The 26,837-nt window shown below is 43.3% G+C and overlaps 3 protein-coding genes and 1 long non-coding RNA gene across 8 annotated transcripts; all 4 read left to right on the forward strand.

Moving 5' to 3' along the window:
• The first annotated feature begins 31 nt into the window (after nucleotides 1-31).
• On the forward strand, nucleotides 32-1,765 carry LOC141684576 (uncharacterized). The gene is made up of 2 exons (XR_012560648.1): nucleotides 32-153; nucleotides 558-1,765. It is a non-coding gene; the product is annotated as an uncharacterized LOC141684576 (long non-coding RNA).
• A 1,279-nt stretch (nucleotides 1,766-3,044) lies between these two features.
• On the forward strand, nucleotides 3,045-4,891 carry LOC141684327 (chloroplast envelope quinone oxidoreductase homolog). Its single transcript, XM_074489242.1, has 4 exons — nucleotides 3,045-3,199; nucleotides 3,289-3,430; nucleotides 3,721-3,812; nucleotides 4,030-4,891. Exons 1-4 carry the CDS (start codon nucleotides 3,131-3,133, stop codon nucleotides 4,717-4,719), a joined length of 993 nt encoding a protein of 330 aa, XP_074345343.1. The 5' UTR covers nucleotides 3,045-3,130; the 3' UTR covers nucleotides 4,720-4,891.
• A 363-nt stretch (nucleotides 4,892-5,254) lies between these two features.
• LOC141684723 (chloroplast envelope quinone oxidoreductase homolog) lies at nucleotides 5,255-22,354 on the forward strand. Of its 5 annotated transcripts, none has more exons than XM_074489820.1 (5): nucleotides 5,255-5,441; nucleotides 5,578-5,633; nucleotides 5,998-6,139; nucleotides 21,071-21,162; nucleotides 21,488-22,354. In XM_074489820.1, exons 1-5 carry the CDS (start codon nucleotides 5,396-5,398, stop codon nucleotides 22,178-22,180), a joined length of 1,029 nt encoding a protein of 342 aa, XP_074345921.1. In that variant the 5' UTR covers nucleotides 5,255-5,395; the 3' UTR covers nucleotides 22,181-22,354. The 5 variants fall into 5 exon arrangements, with proteins under 5 accessions (XP_074345921.1, XP_074345922.1, XP_074345923.1 ...); XM_074489821.1 differs by having other exon boundaries at nucleotides 5,581-5,633; XM_074489822.1 differs by having other exon boundaries at nucleotides 5,304-5,441; nucleotides 5,523-5,633.
• Nucleotides 22,355-22,768: 414 nt separating this feature from the next.
• LOC141683695 (OBERON-like protein) lies at nucleotides 22,769-26,373 on the forward strand. Its single transcript, XM_074488449.1, has 3 exons — nucleotides 22,769-22,941; nucleotides 23,566-24,737; nucleotides 25,485-26,373. Exons 2-3 carry the CDS (start codon nucleotides 23,594-23,596, stop codon nucleotides 26,054-26,056), a joined length of 1,716 nt encoding a protein of 571 aa, XP_074344550.1. The 5' UTR covers nucleotides 22,769-22,941; nucleotides 23,566-23,593; the 3' UTR covers nucleotides 26,057-26,373.
• The last annotated feature ends 464 nt before the right edge of the window (nucleotides 26,374-26,837 follow it).

Here is a 26,837-nt window from a genome sequence, read left to right on the forward strand (position 1 = left end):
TAAATATAAGGTAGATTATCGGTGGTCTTTAAGGAACTATGGCATCTACTTATTGTAATTGTGTTAACAATGCAAGTCATCTGATGCTATTATGCTAAGCTTATGCAAGTCATCTGGTACGATAGCTATGGTGGTGGTGCTTCATCTCTAAACGTCTCTCTCTTTTACTTTTTCCTTTTCCTCTGTTTTTTGTATGTTCTTGATATTATCATATTGTAATTAGTACAATATACTATATGGTTGCATGTATTTATTTGTCCTACAGTGTGTTCATATTAGTTGTATCTGTCTGAAACCTGCAAACTCATAAGTCATATCTCCACCCCCCTTCAATTTTAATATAAAGCTCATACCGTATCTTCTCTGTTTCTCATATATTGTTATGTTCATATTTTTATCCATCTCTAACGTCAAGTTACTGGTGGTTGATTGTTAAGGTCTATTATGCTATTTGAAATCGATATAAGATTCAAACCATTTGGGATGCATTATTGTGGGATCAGACTAATTTACGTGCTGTTGACATGATGATTTTTTTTTGCTGTTGTATTATTCAGCACGTCGAAGCTTCTGTTCCTACTCCCCAAAAAGAGGAGGTTCTGATAAAATTGGAGGCATGAAGCATAAATCCAGTAGATTTTAAGATACAGGGTGGGATGTTGCGTCCAGCCGTTCCCAGCAAATTTCCTTTTATTCCTGCTAAGTTGATTTCTGTTTGTTATTTAGTATTTGTTTCCCTTTCATCCTGTACTGCCACTGCACCTTTAACCAACGAGTGTATTTTAATTTCTACGTGAATCAATCGAGGCAGTAATTTCTTTGAATTTCTTGTTAATTTTACCTTCGTTTAGAGATGCTTTTAAATATGAATCCTAACTGAGCTATTTTTTTCTGTTGCTCAACTTCTGCACTCTCACCCTACTGGAGCAATTTTAAATCCTGTGACCTGTATAGCTTTGTATCTTTGTCGGAACAGTTACTGATGTAGCAGGAGAGGTAGTCGAGCTTGGATCTGACGTAAAAAAATTCAAAACTGGTGACAACGTTGTTGCGAAGCTTCAGGATTTGGTATGCTTTAATGATGTTTTATTTTGTTGCTTCCTTGCATATCGTATAATGGAGGCATCAGCATCACTATAAAGGGACTTGAATCAGAAGTCAGTACAAATAAAATTGTTTTGGTTCCAGTAGTGTGAGCTCTTGGGTATAAGAGATTAATGGTTCAAAGCTCTGACAGTCTGTGGTGAGATTAAGGGCCAAGGTACAGATGAGATTATAGACTACAAGACTCCAGAGGGAGAAGCAGTAAAGAGCCCTAGAGACAAGAAATATGATGTTGTTGTCAACTGCACCCCAGGTATTAGTTGGTCAACTGTCGAGCCTCAGCTGGGGGAGAATGGGAAAGTTGTAGATTTGACCCCTGGTGCTGGGACATTTGCACAAGAAGCTCACGTTCTCTAAGAAGACGGTGGTACCTTTTATGGTGAACTGCAAAGGCCAGAATTTGGAGTATCTTGTAAATCTAGTAAAAGAAGGAAAGCTTAAGATTGTGATCCACTCCAAGTATCCTTTTGGCAAACCTGAAGATGCTTGGGTAAAATCATAGTTGAGTATTGATTGCATTCACAACTGTAGCTTGTCCGTGAATGTTGTATGTTACGGGGAAATGTTAGGTACCCAAAATTGGATCCCAAAACGTTTTTAAAATGTCACGTGTCATGTTTTAATTGGTCATCATATAATTAATAAAATGAATTTGCATGCATTCACATCAATTTCATCAACTAAAAATATTTCAAAATGTCATCCATCCCACATCATTTTGAAACTATTTGTTTTACCCTTGATTAATTAGTAATTTTAGTATTGAAGTTTGTTGAGGTGAAATGTTGCATTACCAAAATTTTGATCTGAGATACAAGGTCACTTTGGTCAAGGTTCTACCGAGACTTCTGTAAAATGCTTTTGTTTAACGTTGTTTTTTACGGTGTACCCACGATAAGCACAATTGGAACTTGGACACGTAATTATACAAGATGAATTGGTTGGGGTAATTGAATGGGCTTTTTATACAAGTTGAGATTGGTCAGATTAGATTGAAACTTGTCTAAAATGGTTTGCTTCTGGAAAATCTGTAAAAAAAAAAAACAGTTTACTTGTAGAGCACTTGAGTAGCTGCTGGTACACGGTGATTTTGGCCTAAAATTCCACAAAACATTTCTATTCAACAGTTAGCTTCCTGCCGTTGTCTGCTTATATGATCAATGAATTTAGTCAAATAATACATATTTCAACACAAATTAATTAGTCAAAAATTCCTATGTAATGGTTGGACCTGGGGACCCATCTGACAACTAAGTTCAGGTGCCGATACCCAACTCTATAATTGCAATTTTATACTATTTTGGGTAAAATTTCACTTCCACCTCAATTTTAAGTGAAATCATTTTATTATGACACCAAAAATCACAATTATTTGATGTTCCTTCCCATATATAAAAAAAATTACTGAAAAATTTAGATTGGATGGGTTGAAATTGATTTTAAGTTAATTGAAAATTATACATCAAAAAAAAAAAATACACAAACTATGTAATGAGTCAGGAGATGTTGTATATAACAAATAAAAATACCTGGTTTGTATAAGTTCAAAACATATGCATTTTTTATTATAAGAAGTTTATGAGAGTTCCCAAGTGCTGTTAACTAATCTTTTTAATGTAAATATATTGTTTTACTTAATGTCTTGTCATTATTTTAAATTTAGAATTAAGTAAAAAGAAATATCCAACAAGTCACTGTAAATTTGGGTCAAATTTCGAAATTTGAGTGCAGGAAAATAAAATGGGGAGGAGAGAGTAATTTTTTAATGTAGATAAAATTGGTGCACCTGTCATTTAATTTGAATTCAGAAGTGAAAAGAAATTTGAACAAGTCCGTTCCAGCAGGCAATGAGAGAGTGGAAATGAGGAACGGACGAAATATAGTACGATTGCATGAGATGTAGAGCGCACGCCAATTAAGAATTTATTAGCTTTGTCAAATTATCCAACTACTACTAGTACTGGTAGTGGTACTATATACATGACATGACCCCAACATTAACAAGGCAAAAACCAAACAGATAGAAATGGCTTCTGCTCAGCTTATGCAAGTTGTTTGGTACGATAGCTATGGTGGGGGTGCTTCTGCTTTAAAGGTAATCATTCTATTTGCAACAAGCCATAGCTAAAACAAAATGCAAGTGCCCCTTTCTTCCTTAACAATATTTGTGTTTTGGTGATTCAGCATGTGGAAGCTCCTGTTCCGATTCCTAAGAATGATGAGGTTCTCATTAGAGTGGAAGCATCAAGCATCAATCCTATAGATTGCAAACTGCACAACGGGCTTCTGCGTCCACTTCTACCCCGCAAATTTCCTTTTATTCCTGGTAACTCGTCTTCGTTTACATTCATGCTTCTTTCACATGTCCGACTGGATCACCGGATGCATCATCTTTATTCAATTCACCAGTTCTCGACTTAATAGGACTCAATCAGGACAGCCTCATCTCTTTAAAACTTCTCACTAGTCTTCCTCATTTCAGAGATGTTGTTTACTCTGAATCCTAATTAAAATACTCATTTGCATAAACTGAAATCGGCTTAGAGTTTTATTTGAAACTAAACATGATATACAGATTTTAACAGTTTTTCTTTTTGGTTATCTTGGTTGGAACAGTTACTGATGTTGCAGGAGTAATAGCGGGGACTGGATCAGACGTCAAAAACTTCAAATTTGGTGACAAAGTTGTGGCTAAGCTTAACGATGTGGTACGATTCATGATGTTGTTTCACTCAGTTGAATCTTTGCTTGTTTAGATGATTTCGTTTATTGGAGGATCAGCCTTCCTGTGTTTTATATTTGAAGCTCGCATGAGTAACAACATCATCAGATAAATCCTATTCAGTGTCAAACAAATTGAAATTATTGGATCTTTTTATTTTGGTTGTATCATGTTTTGTCAAATATATAAATTTATTTTGGCAGAGTGGAGGCGGACTAGCCGAGTATGCAGTGACTAAGGAAAGTTTGACTGTTACAAGGCCCCTTGAAGTATCAGCTGCTGAAGCTGCTGCTTTAGTTACTGCTGCTATTACAGCTCTCCAGACCATCACTGAATCTTCAGGACTCGAGCTCGATAAGAGTGGACCAAACGCCAACGTCCTTGTAACAGCTGCTTCAGGTGGCGTTGGTCACTATGCTGTCCAATTGGCCAAGTTAGGGAACATACATGTAACTGCTACTTGTGGAGCCCGTAACTTTGATTTCGTTAAAAGTCTGGGCGCTGATGAGGTTATCGACTACAAGACCCCAGAAGGAGCAGCCGTGAAGAGCCCTTCAGGCAAGAAATACGACGCTGTTATCAATTGCACCACTGGTATTCGTTGGACTACTTTCCAGCCTAATTTGAGCGAGAATGGGAAAGTTATAGATATGACCCCGGGTGCTGGGACCTTTTTAAATTTTGTGCTGAAGAAGCTCACCTTCTCTAAGAAGACAGTGGTTCCCTTTCTGGTGAACTTCAAAGCTGAGAACTTGGAGTATCTTGTGAATTTAGTGAAAGAAGGAAAACTGAAGACTGTGATCGACTCCAAGTATCCCTTTGGCAAAGCTGAAGATGCTTGGGCTAAGAGCATGAGTGGACATGCTGTCGGGAAGATCATCATTGAGCATTGATTTTCATGTAGCTGTGTTAAATCATACTTAATTAAAAGTGAGGCAATAAATATATTTGAATTTTGTATTTGGGGGTCCTCATGTTTTTGCTTTTGGAACTGAAGATAGGATGTTTAGCCATTATACAATACTGTACTTTCAATTGATGTTAGTTTGATCAACGTTTCTAATATTTGTTGTTCTTTTTTGCAACATACTTACCGCGCTTATTATGCTCGTAAGACCAAAAAAAACTTAAAATTTTAACTCTAACCACTTTAACTGGCAAGGATAACCGGCACTGTATTCATTTAAAAAACAAATATTGCGTTAAAATGTTGCAACAGTCATCTATGGGGGATCTGAACCCTTTATATAGATTAACTCTCTTTTGTGTTACGATCATTTGAAGTTGATTTAAAAAGCACTATGTTTTAAAGATGTAGTTTCTTTTAGTAAAATACAAGTATTAAATCTGAAAAAAAAATTACAAGTATTAAACAGCGCAATATTTGAACTCATGTAAACTATTTATTATAAAATATATATGGGACAACATCTCTCAAAAGTGTCATAAAAAAATTAAAGATTTGTCTATGATTCAAATAGCACAGGCTGCACAGCACATATATTAACATTGCAGTGGACGATAAGTTCAATGTAGTGCATATAATAGGGTGAAAAGAAGGATAAAAGGATGGTGATTAGTGAATATATAAACAGCAACATTCCCCGAACGCAAGGTAATGGTCTGAACACCATTCTGCTTCTAATTGATGTTTACTTTGACTCATCTGCTGTCTTCTTTTTTGTCACATAAAAAGTCTCATTTTTGCTTTACAAAATCTTACAACAAGTATAATTTGGGTATGGCTGAAGAAGTTATGAAGGCGATCCAGTACTTAGCTTATGGCGGTGGTCCTTCTGCTCTAAAGGTAGTAATCTTGAAACCATTTTCTTTACATACTCGATGACTTGTCCCAATGGGTTTTGTATTTAACAACCTGAGGAACAAGAGGTGATCTTCCGTGAGAGTTTAACACTATTCTACGAATGTTTAACACTTTTTACAATACAATGAAGTTTCACTGATGACTAGCTCGGATTTAGTGCTGAAACGGTCTATAGATGTATAATTATTATTAATACCTATAAGATTTTGAAAGTTAAGGTTTGATATATGTTATGTTCTAGGAGCAGACTAGTAGTAGTGCATGTCTGCTGATGTGCCCTGATTCCTGAGGAATTCTGTTTCGTTTGTTGGGCACTTATAATATGTTTAATTTTATGCTTTTCCAGCATGTTGAAATTTCTGTTCCTGCTCCGAAGAAAGATGAAGTACTGCTAAAACTGGAAGCTGCAAGCGTTAATCCAGTTGATTGGAAGACGCAGAAAGGCATGATGCGGCCTTTTTTACCCTTCCATTTTCCAAATATACCCTGTAAGTCTACCAATGTGTAAACTTTCTTATTACAACACCTTCATTTTTGGATCGCATAAGTTCCCCCTTCCACCCATTATATCTGTTATAGGGAGAATTTCGTATAACAATGTTGTGGAGGTTAATGGGCGGAACAAAGATCAAGGACGGTGTTTGAGGGCGGAGGAAGGTTGTTTGGTGGTGGCTGAGCTTGTATGTGGACTCCTTAAGAAAGAATAGGGTTTGTTATTCTCCGTCAAGTGTCGACTCATGTCTCATACAAGTGCCTACGTACCCTATTTATAGGGATCAAGCCTCACGTAGTTCTTGGGGAACAAGTCACGTAGGCTAGGGTTAGGACTCTTCAGCCCGTGTAGCCAAGCCCACGATAAAGTCAGGCCTTCAGCCAATTAGTCACGTAAATCTCGATCGGCTCCACACGCTTCCTACAATCTCGCGGCATCTCCGCAATCCTTCCCGTGATTGTAGGAACAACCCGTGTCGATCCCGAAATCTACGAGCAACTCAGTCATCTATGAGTTACTTTCCATGTTGTACACAAAGTCTTTCGATGCGGCCCGGCCTGGTCACCTCGGCCCGCACCGCCTTCAAACAATAAATATAATCTTACCTCTGTTTCTATAAGATGTGGGCTCATGAGCTCAGCCCGCGTATGGGCAGCTAAGCCCACCTCGCATGAAGGCACCTGAGCCCACCTCGCGTGGGCACAACCGAGCTCGGCTCGCATATGAGAGCCCAAATGACAAATATGAGCTCACCTTACATGTGTGAGCCCAGCTCGCATGTCCTCACTTGAGCCCAGCTCGCATGTTTGAGCCCAGCTCTCATATCATGAGCCCAGCTCGCATGTAAACTCAGCTCGCATGTTACGAGCCCAGCCCGCATGTGAACCCAGCTCACATGTTGCGAGCCCAGCCCGCATGTGCTGGCCCAAGTCATATAAATCCATGGTTCTAGCCCACACACAAGAGTCCAGCTATTTAATGCACCCACAGGGACCTGTTTAGGGCCCATGGCCGAAAGCGGGCATAACAACTACCCCCCAAAATTCCTGGTCGCATCTTGAGGCTAGGTATTTTCTAATCTTTTTATGGCCTCGCAAGTGTGAGCCCACCAGGCCGCACCAAGCCGCCTCGCGTGTCTCGCCTCGCATGCCTTTCAACTTTGCATTCATCTTGACAGCCGTTGGACAGCTGGCGTGGGGATTCGTGTCATCTTATGAGATGACGACACGTGTCGCCTCCTCCTTTCTCTCTCCTATCCCCTATAAATATGTGAGATTCCAATTCATTTCTCACATTTCCAAGAACACTTCCTGAATTGCTGCTCAATTTGCTCAAGGATCTACCACGGCGAAGATTATCATTTCAACAAGAACCGTCTACCGGCGGCGATATTCTCCGGGACCAGATTCATCAGGATCTTCATACACCTCTCCCACAGGTACTCTTCGATTCGAGCCCGTTTTTTATTCATGCTTTATTCACGCACACCATGCGAGCACACACCACCTGTTCGATGCGAGTTCACACACAACCACAACGCGCGATGCGAGTCCTTTTGCTCGTTTAGATACTTAGGTGCGATCCCGTGTGAGATGTGAGGACACTTAGGTGCGATCCCATACTTGTTTTTTATTTTTATTTTTTTTTTTTTTTTTTAGGGCCACACACTAATTTTCACCATCTTTTACAGATGTCGAGTGCGTCTTCAGCTCGCTCCTATGGATCATCTCGCTCTTCCTCGAGCCCGGCTCGCACCTCTGCTAGCCCGGCTTGCTCTTCAGCTACTCCATCTCCATTAAACCAATACCCTCCTGAGCAACGAGGCTCCAAGGACTTCCAACGCGAGCTGACCTCTCTTTCTGGTCGTCTTAGCCAACCTATCTCTCCCGGCTCAGCTGTCACCCCTCAAGGGGCTTTGAACATTGCCAGAGTTGAGAACTCGATGCGAGCAGCTGGATCCGGCTCGCTTGATATTCACCTCGACCCGAACCCTGAGGATTTTACCAGGGAGAAGAATATATATAATTGGAGAAATAGGCCCGTGGACCTCTCTCATATTCCAGCCTCCCTTGGGGTAGAAGAGCTGCTAAACCGCGAGCCTGCTCCCTTGGATAAAGACCGAGCCGAGGAGATTTTAAGAGAAATGGCTGAAGAGAGGGCAGCCCGTCTGAGGCAAGCAGCAGCTAACCACCTCGACCCCATTCACCTTGATTCAGAATCAACTGACAGCGACCTGGGGAGTGCATACTATGACACCAGGAAGAAAGGAAAAGAGCCTGTAGCTGCTGAATATCCCATCCTGGGACTCGAGGGTGAAGAGGACGACTCGCATTGGTCCTATGACTCTCCTCAGAGCGAGGAGGTGGCAGATGTTACAAGTCAGTACAAGATTTGTAACTATAATTATGCCCCCGCGGCTTCTCCTGAGCCTTATGTGCCTCCTGCCCAGCCCGAGCTCGAGGGTGAGATTGTTTTCAAAAGGCAGATCATTCCTGATGGGGAGGAGAGCTCAACTGCAAACGAGGAGGTTAAGGTGCTCGCTTGTCGCGACCTGCCTACCTCGCTGACTCAGAAATATCTGGCCGAGCACATTGAGCAGTTTCAGCTCGAGGGCCATATAGTCTTGCCCCTACCTCATATGAGATGCTATAGATTCAATCATTCAGAGAATGGAGGCAGGGTGCCTCGCATGGTCTTGTCCACCTTCCTATTAAGGCTGGGGATCTCCTCTCCTCTCCATCCCTTCATCAAAAATGTTTGCGAGTACTTCCAGCTCGCACCCCTTCAGATCAATCCAAACGGATACCGGGCCGCCCTCGCATTGTACATCATGTACCACAAATGCGGGTACCCTTCTCTAACCGCGAGGCAGCTGGGTTACTTCCTCCATTTGAAGCATTCTCCTAACGACTTTGGATATTTCTACTTCTCTGTCTGGCCGTGCTTCAACAAGAAGAACCTCATCCACAACGGGCCGAGCAACTCAGGGAAGTGGAAAAGCCCTTACTTCTATATCCACGAGGTGCCTCGAGTCCAGACTCATTTTTATTATAATCCATGTAAGTTTTCTCCTGCCCGCTCTCGTCTCTTCTACCATAGCTCTTTCCTTTTAACAAGAATTTCTTTCATCTCCAGCCACCCCGCCTCGCACTGTCCTTGTGGGACAGGAAAAGATAAACGCGGACAGTCTTCTAAGCCTTCCTAAGGCGGACCGGGACATCCGAAAACTCATAACGACCTCCAATCTGGTCGCATGTGGGTTTTTGAAGGAAGGAGTGAGGCTGACTCCTCAGAAGAAATCTAGGAAGAGATCCAGAAAGGGTAAGAATATCGGGCTCGCACGTCCGGGCCTGGCTGCTCGCATGCGCGAGCTCGTGTGCTCACTTTTTCCTGCATGCATCTTGTTTCACATCGCACTTTAATTCTCCATATTTTTCAACTGCTCGCATTACTTCTTTCCTTTGCATCTTGCTGTGACTAATCTATTGCTTTGTTGTTTTCTTTTTCAGAAATGGCCATCTCTCCTATCCCCTTCATGGAAGAGGCTGAGCAGGCCGCGGCCTCGGGCCCAGCTCAGCCCGCAGCTGCGAGCACAAGGGCTCGCTCTCAGGCCAATCCTCCGGCCCGCATGACTACTCTCTCCGAGCACCTCAAGGATTCGGGGCCCTCTCCTCGACTAAAGAGGCATAGAGGTAAAGAAGGAAAAACTGGCGAGCCTGAGCCAAAGAAAGCTGCTCCCTCTGATGCTCCTCTTCCCTCTTCTTCTTCTGCCAATGCGGTTGCGACCACATTCGGCCGGCTCGCCCAAGGTCACATCAGCGAGCAGGATTTAAAGGATTGGTCTTCTTCTGCTCTCGAGGTTAACCAGGATGCACTCTCCCGAGCCGCGGCCGAAGTATACTATCGTCAGTTATCTAAGGCTCGAGAGATGCGAGCCCTCAGCCAGACCAACACAAAGCTCGAGGCTAAAGTCAAGTCCCTTCAGAGTAAGGTCGCTGAGCACGGGCAAGAGAAAGTTACGCTGGTGAACAACTATAATCAGAAGATAGTTAATCTGAACGCTGCTCACGACAAGGCCCTAAGGGAGCAGAAGGAGGCTCATGACCTGGCTGCTGAGGCATGTAAGAAGGAGAAGGATGCCCTCGAGGAGAGGGTGCTTGAGCTGGAGGGATCAGTTTCTGCCCTGACCGAGGGCCATGAGGCCGCCCTCGCTGATGCTAGGAACCTGGGGGCCAGGAATTTCATGAAAGTCTTTATGAAGAAGGTTCCTGACTTCGATTGGGCGGCTCTGGGTGCGAGCACAGCGAGGCATGCTGACAAGTTGAAGCTGGAGATGGAGAGGGATGCCCAAATTGCTGAGGAGGCTAGGCTCGCGGCCGAGAAGGCCCAGGTCGCTGGTGAAAATCGTGAGGGAGCAGAGGCTGATAACCCTTAATATAATTTTGATTAGAACTAGACTTTTGACTGGGTAAGCGGGCACCCCTCTCGCCTCGCGCTTGTATTTGAAATATTCTGCCTCGGGGCATAACTTATTTAACTTTTGTTTGTATAAAATGTCTAAGTTTTTTGTGCCCGCGTATGTCTTTACGGTGCTAGCTGTTTTTTTTTTTTTTTTTTTTTTTTTTACCATGCTTCTACTGACCAAAAAGTAATCATAACTCTGGCCGCTTATGGCGAGCGTTACCCCTTCACTACGAGCCCAATTTATTCAGCTCGTGTCATTTGTTCAATCAAACAACCATTGAAAGAGAATGCCAAGTGGAGCACGCCCGCATCGACTCGCAGGTGTTGTAGGTGTGCTCGCACTAGGAGCTCGTATGTGTCTTCTCCTCGCATCATGCGACTTTGAGTATGTTTGATGGAGGGCTGGGCCCCCTGGGTCGCATTTATGGTTTTGAGGGCCAGGGTATGGGCTCGCATCGCGAGCCTATATCTCTATCCACATCTTTTATCTACTATGTGTTCGTATTTACCTAAGCGGGCCGTGGCCCGGCTCGTTTCATGTTCTTGGCATCAAGCGGGTCGGGGCCCAGCTTGATTTAACATGTTAATAAAACAACTGTTCTGTCCTCGCATGGGTTCCCAAGGATGGGGTCCCCTGCTGGGTATTTAATCTATTAACAGAAGTTAAAATATCAAGTGCACAAATAGAGATCAATCGTTTATTCATAGATAATGGGAAGTGAAAGGAATACATGCTTGTGGTCTCAGGGAGGCACCTATATGGCACTACCCCCCGAGACTTAGGAATATTTGAAGATAATACTAAGTCTGAAAAGAATAATATTACTGATAATACTTGCGAAGGTGTTCCGCGTTCCAGGCTCTTGGGATCAGCTTGTCTTGCATATCATTGAGGTGGTAGGTTCCCTCCCAGAGCACCGATTTTATCTTATAAGGGCCTTCCCAATTTGCTCCCAAGACTCCGTGACTCACCACCTTGGTATTTGGCATGACCCGGCGCAGAACTAAATCTCCCACCTTGAAAGTTCGGGCTCGAACCTTACTGTTGTAATGCCTAGCTGTCCTCTGCTGATATGCCGCAATCCTGATCTGAGCCTCTTCTCGAGTTTCTTCGATCATATCCAAATAGAGCCGATGATTGACCTCGTTTGCCTCTGAGTCATAGTTGTCCCTTCGAAAAGATCCTGCTCCCACTTCAACGGGCACCATAGCTTCACACCCATACACCAGAGAGAAAGGGGTCTCTCCAGTTGTAGTTCGGGGTGTAGTGTTGTAAGACCATAAGACCTGGGCGAGTTCTTCTGGCCATGCTCCTTTCTTCTCTTCAAGCTTTGCCTTTAAGGTATGCTTAATGATTTTATTAACAGCCTCTGTCTGCCCGTTACTCTGGGGGTGGCAGACTGCGCTAAAGCTCTTCTGAATCCCCAGCTGCTCACAAAACTCTCGCATCTCCTTGCTATCAAATTGTTTCCCATTGTCAGATATCAGCTTGTAAGGGATGCCATAGCGACATACAATAGCCCTGTGTACAAACTCCCTGAGCTTTCTCGCTGTGATAGTGGCTAGGGGCTCGGCCTCTGCCCACTTAGTGAAATAGTCTACCGCAACTACCGCATACTTGACGCCTCCCCTGGCCTTCGGGAGTTCCCCAATCAGATCAATTCCCCACATGGAGAAGGGCCAGGGGCTCATGAGGGATGTGAGAGTGGCCACGGGGTTGTTGTAATAATTGGCATATCGCTGACACTTATCACAAGCTCGGGAGAATTCAAAAGCGTCTTTTTTCAGCGTTGGCCAGTAGTAGCCTTGACGGAGGATTTTCTGAGCTAGAGAGCTACCCCCCGAGTGATTGCCACAAATACCTTCGTGTACCTCCCTTAGGATGTAGTTGCATTCCTCCCCATGTATGCATTTGAGAAGAGGAACACTGAACCCTCTTCTGTATAGAATCTCGTCGTATATCACATAGCGGGCTGCTTTGTATTTTATTCTCCTTGCCTCGTTCTTTTCGTCCGGAAGTGAACCTTCTCTTATGTATGCTAGAATAGATGTCATCCATGTGGGGCCAAGCTCATTACTGAGGCTGCCCACCTCGTGCTCGGGCACACTGGGTTGCCTCTGTATATCAAGGGGCACGGTCCCTAGCAAAGTGCTCTCGCGACGTGAGCCGAGCTTAGCTAGCTCGTCCGCGCCTTCATTCTGCCCACGCGGGATTAGTTCCAGCCTTACCTCGTTGAATCTTGTGATTATCCTCTGTGCGCACTTCAGGTAAAGCTCTGTTCTCGGACCCTTAGCTTGATACCCCCCATTTATCTGATAGACCACAATCATGGAGTCACTAAACACATTCAAATTCTCGACCTTCATTTCCAAAGCTAGCTTGAGACCGTTGATCAGGGCCTCATACTCAGCATCATTGTTGGTTGCATGAAAGGCCAGATGGGTCGCACGTCTGATCTTGTGAGCCTCTGGGCTGATTAGCTCGATTCCAGCTCCTGCTCCATCACCGTTAGAGGCGCCATCCACATACAGGCTCCACCATGGGGCACTATTTTGTCTCTCCAGTCCAACTTCTTCTGTGCTAGGTAGAACAACAAGGGCTCCCGGCTCCAATTCTTGATATGGGGGAAATTCTAGCACAAAATCGGCCAGGGCTTGGCCTTTGATCGCAGTCCTTGGCTTATAATCCACCTCGAATTGGCCGAGCTCAACCGTCCACTTCAACATTCGACCAGAAGATTCTGGTCTATGCATCACTTGCCTGAGGGGGTAGGAGGTTCGCACTTCTATCTTATGTGCCTGAAAATAGGGCCTGAGTTTTCGGGAGGCCAGAATCAGAGCATACGCTAGTTTTTCGAGGCTTGTGTATCGAGTCTCGGCATCGGCTAGCCTTTTACTCACATAATATACCGGGAGCTGGACTCCATCCTCCTCTCGGACTAATACCGCACTTATTGCAAAGTCGGAGACGGCCAAGTATAGGATCAAAGTTTCTCCTGCTCTTGGGTTGGACAACATGGGAGGGCTACTGAGATGCTTCTTTATGTTCTGAAAGGCTTCTTCACATTCTTCGGTCCACTTAAAGTTCCTCCCCACTCCTTTAATTGCTTTGAAGAACTCTTGGCATTTATCGGAGGATTTTGAGACGAAGCGGTTTAAGGCAGCCACTCGTCCCGTTAAGCTTTGAACATCCTTCACCCGTCGAGGGGATCTCATCTCGAGTAGGGCTTGTATCTTGGCTGGGTTGGCCTCAATGCCTCTATGGTTGACAATAAATCCCAAAAACTTCCCCGATTCAACCCCAAACACGCATTTCTGGGGGTTGAGTTTCATTCTGTACTCCCTTAGGATCTGGAACATTTCTGCCAGGTGGCGGACATGATCCCTCGCTTCTTTCGATTTCACCAGCATGTCGTCTACATAGGCCTCCATAGTCTTCCCCAATTGATGTTTGAACATCTTATTCACCAGCCTCTGATAGGTTGCCCCCGCATTAAGGAGCCCGAAGGGCATCCCGATGTAACAGTAAAGGCCCCGATCAGTAATAAAGGAGGTGTGCTCCTGATCTGGCCCATACATGGGGATTTGGTTATATCCCGAATAAGCATCCATAAAACTAAGCAGCGCGTGCCCAGCCGTGGAATCCACCAGCTGGTCGATTCGGGGTAGAGGAAAGCTGTCCTTCGGGCAAGCTTTGTTCAGGTCGGTGAAGTCTACACATGTCCTCCACTTGCCATTGGGCTTCTTGACAAGCACAGGATTGGCCAGCCACACGGGGTAGAAGGCTTCTCTCACAAGTCCTGCCTCCATTAATCTATCCACTTCTTCTTTGAGGGCCTCTGCCCTCTCTCCACTAATCGGCCGTCTCTTTTGCCTAACCCCCTTCTTTTTCGGGTCCAGGTTGAGCCGGTGGCACATGACATTTGGGTCAATCCCTATCATATCGGAGTGTGACCATGCAAAGACATCCAAATTCTCCCTTAGGAAGCGGGCTAGATCCTCTCTCAAGTTAGGACTTAGGTTAGAGCCTATTCTGAGTACCTTGGAGGGATCATTTGGGTCTACCAAGATCGGGATTGTGTCCTCTGCGGCCCCGGCCCTCTCGACCATTGAGGGCATTCTCGGGTCTAGATCTGCTTGAGCCTCGCTAGTTTTTTCCATTCCCGTGATTGCCAAACCTTCCGCATCCTTGAGCTCGGTATGGTGGGCTTGGGTCGGGTTTATCAAGCGTTCAGAGGTCGCAGTTACAGTTCGAGTGATTCTGTCGGGTGGGTCCATAGTGGTTGTTTCTTTGTGTGCCCACTTCTCTCTCCTAAGTGTTGCAGTGATTTGTTCTGGGCTCTCTTCTTCATCACTTGCTTCCTCTACAATCCCCTCTTGTATCAACATGATGGGCTGAGATGCTTCCATTAGTAAGGCCCCTGGGCGTGGTTCCACATGAATTCCCATGTGCTCGAAGTAGTTCTCGGGCAACTCCTCAATTGAAATCAAATTACAAGTCTCGTGGCCCTCAGGACGTATTCTTTTCCTGCCCTCTGCCTCTTCCATGGGGATGTCGCACTCACCTACTTCAGCTGTCTCCCTTGAGGCATTTCTTGACTCGGCCGCTTTGAGTGCCTGGTTGTAGCAGACCCTGGATTCGTATTGACAGCTCTTCAAGATGCCTACCCCCGTGGGGGTTGGGAATTTTATCGTCATATGATGGATCGAGGTCACCATCCTCATTGCCCTCATAAGGGGTCTGCCCACTATAACATTGTAGGCACAAGGCTGGTCTACGACTGTAAACATAGCGATCTGGGTGGCCACATGAGGCACCTCTCCTATGGTCACCGGGAGTCGAATTGTCCCTTTCACTCCGATCGAGTCTCCCGTGAACCCGTACAGGTGCCCACCTGTTGAGGTTAATTCTCTATCCAATAATCCCAGTTTTTTGTAGGCATCATAAGTCAAAACATCAGCCGAGCTCCCGGTGTCCACCATTGCTCGGTGAACATTCACCGTCCCAATCTTCATTTTTATGACTAGGGCATCGGTATGAGGGTAATGCACCCATTTTGCATCATTCTCTTTAAACACGATATCATCGACCTCCCTTTCAAAGAGTTCCGGGGGCCTTTGGCTTAGATGATTGACGTTGGTGAGCGGCTTGTCCTTTGCTTCCCGGGCATATCTGTCCATCGCCTTCCGGCTGTCTCCACCAATGTGAGACCCGCCTAGAATAATATGAATACTACCAGCCCGAGGGACCCTTTCTTTGTCTTCTGGGGGTGGAGGAGGGACGGTATGATAATCCGTCCTGTGTCTTCGAACCTCCTTGACAACCCACTCCGTAAGCTTCCCTTGTCTAATCAAAGTCTCGATCTCATCCTTTAGTTGTCTACAATCAGCGGTATCGTGTCCGGTGGCCTCATGGTATGCACAATACTTCGAAGTGTCTCTTTTATTATAGTCTGTGAGAGGAGTTGCCTTCCTGAATACCCCCTTCCCCACATATGTAGCATATATGTGGTCGATAGAGGCTACCAGAGGGGTGTGTGTCTGCCATTTGCTTGTATAAGGCCTTCCCGAATCTTTAGTGGTCTCTTTGCCACGGGCAGACTTTTTCGGGCTCGAACTACGCCGATACGTCTTCCTCCTTTCATCAGGGCTTGAGGATCGGTCCCTCTTGTCTCGATAGCTTTCGCTGATTTTCAGCTCTCTCATCGATTTCTCTACCCTCTTGAAGGGTTCGGCTTGCTCATAGAACTCGGCCAAGGTCCTCGGCTCACTCGCTTGGAGGCTTTTCCAAAATTTTGATCCTTCTTTCAGCCCTGCTATCAAGAAATTTTTGATGGTCTCCTCACTGGCTCCTCTCACCTTCGGGACCTCGGCGTTGAACCGACGAAAGTATTCTGCCAAGGGCTCCCCCTCCCTTTGCTTGATGTTGGCTAACGTGGCCACAGGAGGCGAATAGTGGAGGGTCGACTGAAATTGTCTGACGAACAAGTCCTCCAATTGCCTCCACGTTCTTATGCTAGCCGGTCCCAACTTGGAGAACCATTGTTGGGCACTACCTCTGAGTGATGCCGCGAAGAGTCTGCAACGGGTCATCTCCGGCACCTGATAGACTTCCATCTCAGTGTTAAATTGAATAAGGTACTCCGCCGGGTCGGCTTCGCCGTTGAATAGAAGGTCGGGGTTGTGCCTAAACACCCGAGGTAGGGGGGATGATCGGATAGCAGTCGTAAACGGAGAGGGGGCAGCCGAGGCAGGGGGCCCTCTCTTCTCTTGCTCCATCTCATCTAAGATCCTTCTCAGGTCCCTTACTCTAACAACTTCTCCTTCTCTGTCACCACCCGCATTACTCGAATGGTGTGAGCCCTGAGGTCGTTCGCGGCGTCCCCCTCCCCCAGCTCGGTCCTGCGACTCCTCTTCACGATTGTATCTGCGTCTCTGTCGCTCCTCCCTCCTGGGTGAGGTGTGTTGACGTCTTTCCGGAGGGGTCGTTGCCCGTTCCCTTTTCGAGCCTCTTTTATCCACGGGCTCTTTCTCTTCTCTCTCCTTCTTACAATTCTCCAATTTGAGCCTGAGGTCATGCTCGCTTAGCTTTCTACCCACTCGGTCTAGCACGCTAGTTGACCTTGCCTCAGATGAAGCTGGCTTCGGCCCCGATCTCGTAGAGATCTGGCTGCCCCGCTCATCATGGCCTTGGGGTATATCTTCCTTTTCACGTGATGTCTCTTTCTTCTGTTTGGTCTCGGTTGCCACGTCATCAAAATCGTGGATCAGCTTCTTCTGAGGGCCTTTGCCCTTCCAGCTATGCTGTGAGACCTTGAGGCGGCGCGCCTTACGCTTGGCGTTCCGGACCGAGCTTCTTTCTACCTTTGACATTCGGGCGTTGATCTGATTCATCTGATCGGCCAGCCCTTCCAGATACGTCATCACAGCCTGCCCGTCCACGGTTGCAATTGGTGGAGGTGGCGCCTGATTCTCTGGGGGCGTGTGTTCGAAAGTAGGGTCCTTCTTGCCTCCGCTCCCTGGTGTCGTCGCTTGCTTGCTTTCTTTGATCATCTTTCTCCCTAAGATGAACGGACCCCTCAATAAATGTTGTTGGAGGAATTTCGTAACAACACGAAATCGGAGGGTTGCTGGAATATTAGAGCAATTTGTGTGTAGTTGTGAGATTAGGGTTTATGAAAAAGAGGGGCTGGACTTGGGAGGTGTCTCGATTTGTCTCGTTGTATCGGATCCCTTTGCCAAGATGCCTGCGTACCAATTTATATTGGATCAAGCCTACGCAGTTCTGTGAAATTTGGGCTTATCCCTAAGAGACTTTAGGGATAAGTTTCGTTAATGTGGTAATTACCGATTTTATCTGATTTAATCTGAGCGTTGTGATATCTTCCTGATTTGAAGAATATCGTTGAGAGATATTTTCCGTTATTGATTTATTGAGATTGATTCTTTCCTCGTTTCGGAGAGAGGATAACTTGGGGCTTAAGCAATTAATTATTAGCCGTAATTAATAATTAACAAATTACGGAATTATTAAAAAGTATTTGTCATGCCAAAACGTGGCATAACAACTACCCCCCAGTTCTTCAGTGTAGCTTGCTGTAGTGGAGAACTAAATATTCTTCAATCGCTGAAACAACTAAAAATCGGAGTTTAGTAAATAACATAGAGCACCTTCGTGCTCAAAACAATTATGCGAATGCACGTGCGAGACCATGCAAGATCCGAAAAAGATACATATTTCCCTTGTTTGTGGTTGTGCGAGCACAAATTTATAAATCCATTGCGAACAATGATGTTAAGTTGGACCTTGACGTACACACTTCAAGATAGATATAACAGCCGATTGTAAAATTGTCTTATTGAGGTGAACTGCTAGTATTATATGAATGTAACAAGATCAACAAACATGCCTTCAGCAAAAGATAAGGCGGAACTCCCGACCTTCAATCTCTTTCTGTACTTAAGATAAGGTGAGCTCGCACCTTGAATCTCTTTCCATACTTGAGATAAGGTGAGCTCATACCTTCAATCTTTCCGTTTGTAATCTTTCTGCCTATCTAGGCGTAAGGTGTCAACAATACAAGTTCACAATCGGTAGTGTATATCATTCCAAGTGGTTGTCTCAGCTACCAAACATAGCAATTCCCATTCACAAGTTTGAAAATATTTTTCGACATATATGTATTATCGCGACAGTATATGCAAAATATTTTAAACGCAATTCAAACATAATAAATATGCCAATTTAAAATTGTCACGATATTTATTTTTCCCAAAAATAATGCTCTTTCTTAAATATTTTCCCAAAATTATGCATCTCGCATATATAATTTATTTTTCCAAAAGATGCAGCTCGTACGATCTTCTAAAAATCCACAATTCTCTCAAATAAATATCTCGTACGATTTTTTCCCAAAATATGTGTGTCGTCCAAAATTAAGATGACGCAATAATTTTACAATCATAAAAATATGTGACTCGCACGAATTTTATCACTAAATATTTTTCTTATAAAAAATTAGAAGAAAAACATAATATCTATGCATTCATCACGTAATAATAAATTTGCAGAAATAAATCTGGAGAAGAAAAATCTTATCTTTATTTTCCGCTTCTAACAGGCTGTGAATTTCCGAGTGTCACCATTTTTTTATGGTGCGTTTCAGTGTTCCTCAAGTTTTTTGTCTTCTTTTTCCTGCTGGCCCCGCAATCTCAACATGACATGTTCATTCGTCATTCTTTTTACTCCATGGTTGCTTCCCTTTTTTTTATTTCTCCTTGTCCGCGCGTGTATATTACCTTAACATGTCCGTCCGCGTGTGACTACAAACGCCTGATCGTTGGGTTTTCTTAAATGCCACGGGTCGCTCCATGTTAAATATTATTTTTTTTCGCCAAGTTTGCATGCCGCCGCTGGGTCTTGTTATTCATCATGAGACTGCCTTTGCTGCACCATATTGCACCGCCTGGACTCCGCTGAATTGTGTGTTATTGTACATCCATATAGGATATATCTGCCACGAGCCCCTTTTTTTTCACCATCGGTAATTGACTATCGATCCCCCATTGTATGGATGAACCATAAACCCACGAGTTTTGTAATATTATTCGTCCTCCTCGAATAATAAGCCCTCCTTCTAGCGCCAAATGTTATAGGGAGAATTTCGTATAACAATGTTGTGGAGGTTAATGGGCGGAACAAAGATCAAGGACGGTGTTTGAGGGCGGAGGAAGGTTGTTTGGTGGTGGCTGAGCTTGTATGTGGACTCCTTAAGAAAGAATAGGGTTTGTTATTCTCCGTCAAGTGTCGACTCATGTCTCATACAAGTGCCTACGTACCCTATTTATAGGGATCAAGCCTCACGTAGTTCTTGGGGAACAAGTCACGTAGGCTAGGGTTAGGACTCTTCAGCCCGTGTAGCCAAGCCCACGATAAAGTCAGGCCTTCAGCCAATTAGTCACGTAAATCTCGATCGGCTCCACACGCTTCCTACAATCTCGCGGCATCTCCGCAATCCTTCCCGTGATTGTAGGAACAACCCGTGTCGATCCCGAAATCTACGAGCAACTCAGTCATCTATGAGTTACTTTCCATGTTGTACACAAAGTCTTTCGATGCGGCCCGGCCTGGTCACCTCGGCCCGCACCGCCTTCAAACAATAAATATAATCTTACCTCTGTTTCTATAAGATGTGGGCTCATGAGCTCAGCCCGCGTATGGGCAGCTAAGCCCACCTCGCATGAAGGCACCTGAGCCCACCTCGCGTGGGCACAACCGAGCTCGGCTCGCATATGAGAGCCCAAATGACAAATATGAGCTCACCTTACATGTGTGAGCCCAGCTCGCATGTCCTCACTTGAGCCCAGCTCGCATGTTTGAGCCCAGCTCTCATATCATGAGCCCAGCTCGCATGTAAACTCAGCTCGCATGTTACGAGCCCAGCCCGCATGTGAACCCAGCTCACATGTTGCGAGCCCAGCCCGCATGTGCTGGCCCAAGTCATATAAATCCATGGTTCTAGCCCACACACAAGAGTCCAGCTATTTAATGCACCCACAGGGACCTGTTTAGGGCCCATGGCCGAAAGCGGGCATAACAATATCTAATAAATCTTCAAAGATTTTAGTTTTACTCAGCATATTGCTGGAACTCTAGCTTTGCATATCATGTGGTTTTATAGACTTCGTAAGTTGCAGCTAACGACTACAATTTATAATATAGTTGATGTTTTCTTTAGTGAAAAATGTAAATCTATCCGTTGATAAAAAAAATGAGTTGAGATGTGATATCGAAAAAAACAGGTTTTTTACCAACCTTTTATTCTTTTCTTTTTCATGACAATGTGATGAATCTTTCTATTGCAGCTATTTGTTTGAAAGTATAATTTGAACGGTACTAGATGTGTTAAAAAAGTCCTTTTCTGATAAATATTAGACTTATTATTTTTTGGTGGCACAACAGTAACTGATGTAGCGGGAGAGGTTGTTGAGACTGGAGCTGGGGTAAAAAATTTGAAAGCAGGTGATAAAGTTGTGGCGATGCTTAGCGTTTTTGTAAGTGTCGTGTTCTTCTTAGCTTTCCCTATCGAGTTTCAACTAAACATTGTCAATATGTACGCACAACAATCTAGTGTTCTTGATCACTGCAGACCATATCTATCCATCTGTTCATTGTTTATATTGAAAAACAACTGACGATAGGTTTTCCACAATGCATTTTGCAAAAACAAATGTTGGTAATGTAAATATTACAGTTAGCAGTTGTTTGTGGGACCGATCTGCCTAATGAGGTTCATATTAGGTTTCAATCTTCTGAAAGACAAATCTATGTATCAATGGTTAGCTGATATGGCCACTCTCTGTATGTTTTATCTGGCAGGGAAGAGGTGGTGGATTAGCTGAGTATGCTGTGGCGAATAAGAATCTGACAATTTTTAGGCCACCTGAAGTATCAGCTGCCGAAGGTGCCGGCCTACCTATTGCAGGTCTTACTGCTTATCAGGCTGTCACCTACTCTGCTGGAATAAAGCTTGATGCAAGTGGTCCGCGAGCAAATATTCTCATTACTGCTGCCTCAGGAGGTGTGGGATTGTATGCTGTTCAACTTGCAAAGCTTGGAAACACACATGTGACAGCCACTTGTGGTGCTCGTAACATTGATTTGGTGAAGAGTCTGGGAGCTGATGAGGTTCTTGACTACAAGACAGAAGCTGGAGCAACTCTGGAAAGTCCGTCAGGCAAGAAATATGATGTCGTGATCCACTGTGGCACACGTATTCCTTGGTCTACTTTCGAGCCCCAGTTGAGCTCAAAGGGGAAGGTTATTGACATTACTCCTGGTCCTGCGACCATATGGAAATTCCTAACTGGAAAAATCACTTTCTCTAGGAAGCAAATAGTCCCGTTGCTTCTAATTCCCAAGGGAAAAAACCTGGCTTACCTTGTAAAGTTGGTGAAGGAAGGGAAGCTTACAACAATAGTAGACTCTAGGCATCCATTAAACAAGGCTGAGGATGCTTGGGCTAAGAGCATTGATGGCCATGCTACTGGTAAAATAATAGTGGAAATGTAAACAATCAAGAGGCTGTTTCTGTACAATTTTACACTGCTGTAAACAAATGAGCATTAGTATCTAGTTGTGTCTCTCCTGTAATGTGGAACTTGTTATCAAGAGTGCGAATTGTTTGTATTGCATATTCTTGATCTAAGGTCCCTATTTGTTCAAAATGTGATATTGTGCATCTTTATTCCAGGAGGCCAGATTGTTCAACTGAAATGCCCCCAAGACTAGTTTCATGTTCTCTCCAACTAACCTGACCCCCTTGTTTTTGCAAGTTAAAAAATGGACATATTTTTATATTCATTAAATAAAAAAAATAGCCAAGAAAGTACTGGTGCGGTATCAATTATCAGAAAAAAAAATAAGATAATGTGAATTATGTTATTAATAATACTATTGTTTTTATTTTCGGAAAAAGCGATTTTTTTTTTTTGAGATTCATACTCTCACTATGTACCTGCTTAAAACTTAAAACCCATAAGAATTTAGGCATGTTTTTCTCTTATTTTTAAACCAAAATAAGATCAAATTGTCACCGGCTCATCCGGTCACTTAGTCGTCTCCATGACTCCATGAGTCTAGTCTTATTTATCCTCTCTTTCTCTAACGTTTACTTTGTTGATCAAAATGCAATAGCACCCTCTTCTTCTCTTCAGAGCTGAATTGGGCCTTTTTTCGTTTCTCATTCATACAAGTAATCAGTAAAAGGGTGTTTTTACTTTCACTTTAATTGCAACCCCTTTTGGTTTTATCCTTCATTTCTGATTTTTCTGGTGAGTATTTGAAACCCTAGATCTTGCTTCATTTTATTGCATTTTTAGCTTCTTTGGTTATGATTTAATGTGTTTAGTTCGTTTTATGTGATAAGATAGTAATTGTTATTGTTTTATGAGATGATCTTGATTTAAATTACTGGTTAGTAATTACTGTAGAGAGAGATGTTTGAATTTCTATTATTGTATCTTGTAAAGGTGTAAATTGTTATTGTTTGATGTTATATATATGTATATATTGTTAGTGTGGATTGGGAATTTCAGTAATTTGTCACCAATTTTGGTTCTTTCCTGAGTTTTTGAAGTGTGACATGTTGACTCCTTGGTAAAGATTTTAATTTCTTAAAGTTTAGCAAAGAGAAAATAAAATAAAATTGACATTCGTGAGGAATTTTACTTGCTACTAAATGCATGTACTAGAATGCTTTTAATTTAGTTTTACAATTAATAAGAGTTTTTTTTAAGCTTATTTTTTAACTATTGATAAATGTTGTTTCTTTCGCTTGTTTTGTATTCGTAACTTATTTTTGGTTCACTTTAGTTTAAGTAAGAAATGTGAAATTGTGATTACTTTTGGTGGCCCGTATTGTGACTAAATTGGAAATTTGGATGGTTGTGGTGTAGATTTGACGTTTGAACTGTTAATTTGTATATGGGAACATCTTCTGGGTCTCATTTCAATCATCAGCCTTCGCCGAACATGCTGCCACCACGTCAACAGTCGCATTCTGGAGGAGGATTACAAACTTCATTGTCTGTAAATGCTGTAGATGCTTCTGGGTCTCCCAATGTCCAAGAGCGAGTCTCTAATTCGGATCAGGTTCGCGAGTCCCCTACTGAGAGTGCTAGTTCACGTGAAACTTGGCCAAATGCAAATGCTGAAGCTTTACTAGCTCAAAAATTAGAGAAGGAAAGGGAGAATGGGTTTACTGAGCATTCTGTCACCCGTCGTGTTTCTAGCTCGGATAGGATGTCTCTTCGTGACTTGGTCAGAGAAAGAGTGGATAACATTGCTGAGAAAATGCGACGTCTGCCTGACGAAGTTCTGGAAAAGTTGAAGAATGAGGTTCGAAGTCTGCTTGAGGGTACAGGTGGTTCACAACACAGGGAAGAGTTTCTGTTTTTACAGAAGCTAATCCAGACTCGTACTGATTTAACAGAGAATACACTGAGAATGGCACATAAGGTCCATCTAGAGATTCTAGTAGCTATCAGAACTGCAATTCAGGCATTTCTTCATCCGAGTGTTAGTCTTTCTCAAGCTTCTCTGATCGAAGTTTTTCTTTACAAAAGGTGCCGTAACATATCATGTGGGAGTGTACTTCCAACTGAGGACTGTACCTGTGAACCTTGTTCGAAGATGACTGGTTTTTGCAACCTGTGCATGTGTTTAATTTGCAATAAGTTTGATTTTGAAGTGAATACATGTAGGTGGATTGGTTGCGATTTGTGCAATCACTGGACCCACACAGACTGCGCTATCCGTAATGGACATATTGGAATGGGATCTTCTGTGAAAAGTGGGGCAGGCATATCTGAGATGATTTTCAGGTGTCGGGCTTGCAATAGAACATCCGAGCTATTTGGCTGGGTGAAGGATGTATTCATGAGCTGTGTACCAAGCTGGGACCGGGAAGCTCTGATTCGTGAATTTGACTATGTGGGTAGAATTTTCCGTGGGAGTGAGGATTCCAAGGGAAGAAAACTTTTCTGGAAGTGTGAAGAACTAATAGACAAACTGAAAGGAGGGTTTACAGAACCTGTTATTTCTAGGGCGGTATTGATGTTTTTTCAAGGTATGGTGATGCTGACCTGTTTTCCCATATTGCATGCATATATCAGTAAGACAGTAACGAACTACTTCCCTTGTTTACGTTGTTCTGTTCATATATGCTGCTTAACAACGTGTGTGTTTCATCTATACAAAGTGTTAAGCTATTAAAGAATTTCTGTAGTTTTTCTCAAATCGTTGTCTATAGTAATGAAGTATAGACATGTAAAATATGCCTTTGCACCGGGAACCATTGAAATCATATTACATTTGTAATCAGTTTGAGTTATTATAGACAACAATGTGAACAAAATTAGAGATATACTTAAATGGCTCTAATTTTACCTAAATCTTCCTCTGTAGTCATGAAGTATAGACATGTAGAAGCTTCCTTTACACTGGAAATCATGAAAATCCATATTACATTGTTGATCAGTTTGAGTCCTTGCATGCTTCTTTTTAAATGATCTGACTTGGGCAATAGAAGAAAAGAAAGTGGGAACTGTTATTTAGCAATTTTTGTAGCTTTTAGCATGTGATTAAACAAGTTTAATCTTGTAGGTCCAAATTGGGCTCTTTTAAAATTTTTATTGTTTGGGAATGATAAATAAGCTCCAGGATTTTTACCATTTAAGCTTGGGTGTACAACAGGCCTAAGTGAGGAAGGTGTTGGGGGGGGGGGAGATAATCATTTGTTTTTCTGTATGACTGGCTATATCCTGTAAGAAATGGTATTGATTGTTTCCTTGTATTGAACTTTCATTTTGGACAGAATTTGAGGCGGACCCTTCAAAGAGTTCGGAGAGTGAGGAAGGTGGCGGGCTTATAGCGCCACAGGAGGCATTCAACCGGATAGCTGATGTTGTTCAGGAAGCTGTTAAAAAAATGGAGATGGTGGAAGAGGAGAAGTTGCGGATGGTGAAGAAAGCCCGACTAGCTGTTGAGGCTTGTGATCAAGAGCTTAAGGATAAAGCTAGGGAGGTGACAACACTGAAAATGGATCGGCAGAGAAATAAGCAACAGATTGATGAACTTGAAAGCATTGTCAGGCTCAAACTGGCTGAGGCTGATATGTTTGATCTTAAGGCTAGTGAGGCTAGACGAGAATCAGAGAGGATACAGAGGATTGCACTTGCTAAAACTGAAAAATCGGAGGAAGATTATGCAAGCAGGTATCTGAAACAACGTTTGAACGAGGCGGAGGCTGAGAAGCAGTATCTTTTTGAGAAGATTAAGCTTCAAGAGAGTTCAAGAGCATCTCATACTCAAAGCAGTGCCAGTGGAAGTGACACTTCCCAGATGCTAATGTACAGCAAGATCCAGGACCTACTAAAGAATATGTAGAGTGTACCTTTTAAAGAAGACCAGTTCAGTTGTCTCCACTCCCTTGGTGCCTATCCCTTGAGTAAGTCCATAACTAGGAACTGTTTTAGAAGCCGTAAACTTTCTATTTAGTTTTGTTAAGGAATCCAATGATAACAGACTAGGTGCTGTGAGTGTTTATACTCTACTAAACTGTTTTGCTTTAGCATGTGTATGTTTTGCAGTGAGCTTCCTCTTGAATAGGGGTTCATGAGATGTTAATTGTGTTTTTCTTGTTATTAAATATGAACCTAACCCTTTCTGTACAATGATTATGTGAATGCTTGCACTTCCTTGGATGTATTATTTGCAGTCATTTTTTCTTTCATTTCACACATCCTTATGATATATAAATTATGCAGTATACCAAACTTGTATGATGAGCTGTGTATGTCCAATAAATGTCAAATTTTCGTCGTAGTTTTGGATAGTAAAAGCTTCAGTCTTTACGCTCTCATGTAGGGAAGAAACCTTATATTTGAATAGCAAAAGCTTCAGTTGCTATATTATTGTTTTTCTTTTCTTCCCTAAATTTGTTAGCAAGTGACAGGTGTGTCTTTCCATTCGCAATTGGTAAACATATTGTCATTGCCACTGCTATGTTAATTAGGGCGGAGATAGTTGATTTCGGCCAGATCGGACCATTTTAGTCCAGGATAGATCTTTTCTTGTGGCCGGCTGGCTAACACCCTGGGTTTAGCTGTTTGGGATTACTTGCCCCAGACATCACAGTTTTACTTGTTTTACTAATTAATTTCCCAAG

This window comes from Apium graveolens, chromosome 9 (assembly GCF_009905375.1).
Source record: "Apium graveolens cultivar Ventura chromosome 9, ASM990537v1, whole genome shotgun sequence".
NCBI classification, from domain to species: Eukaryota; Viridiplantae; Streptophyta; class Magnoliopsida; order Apiales; family Apiaceae; genus Apium; species Apium graveolens.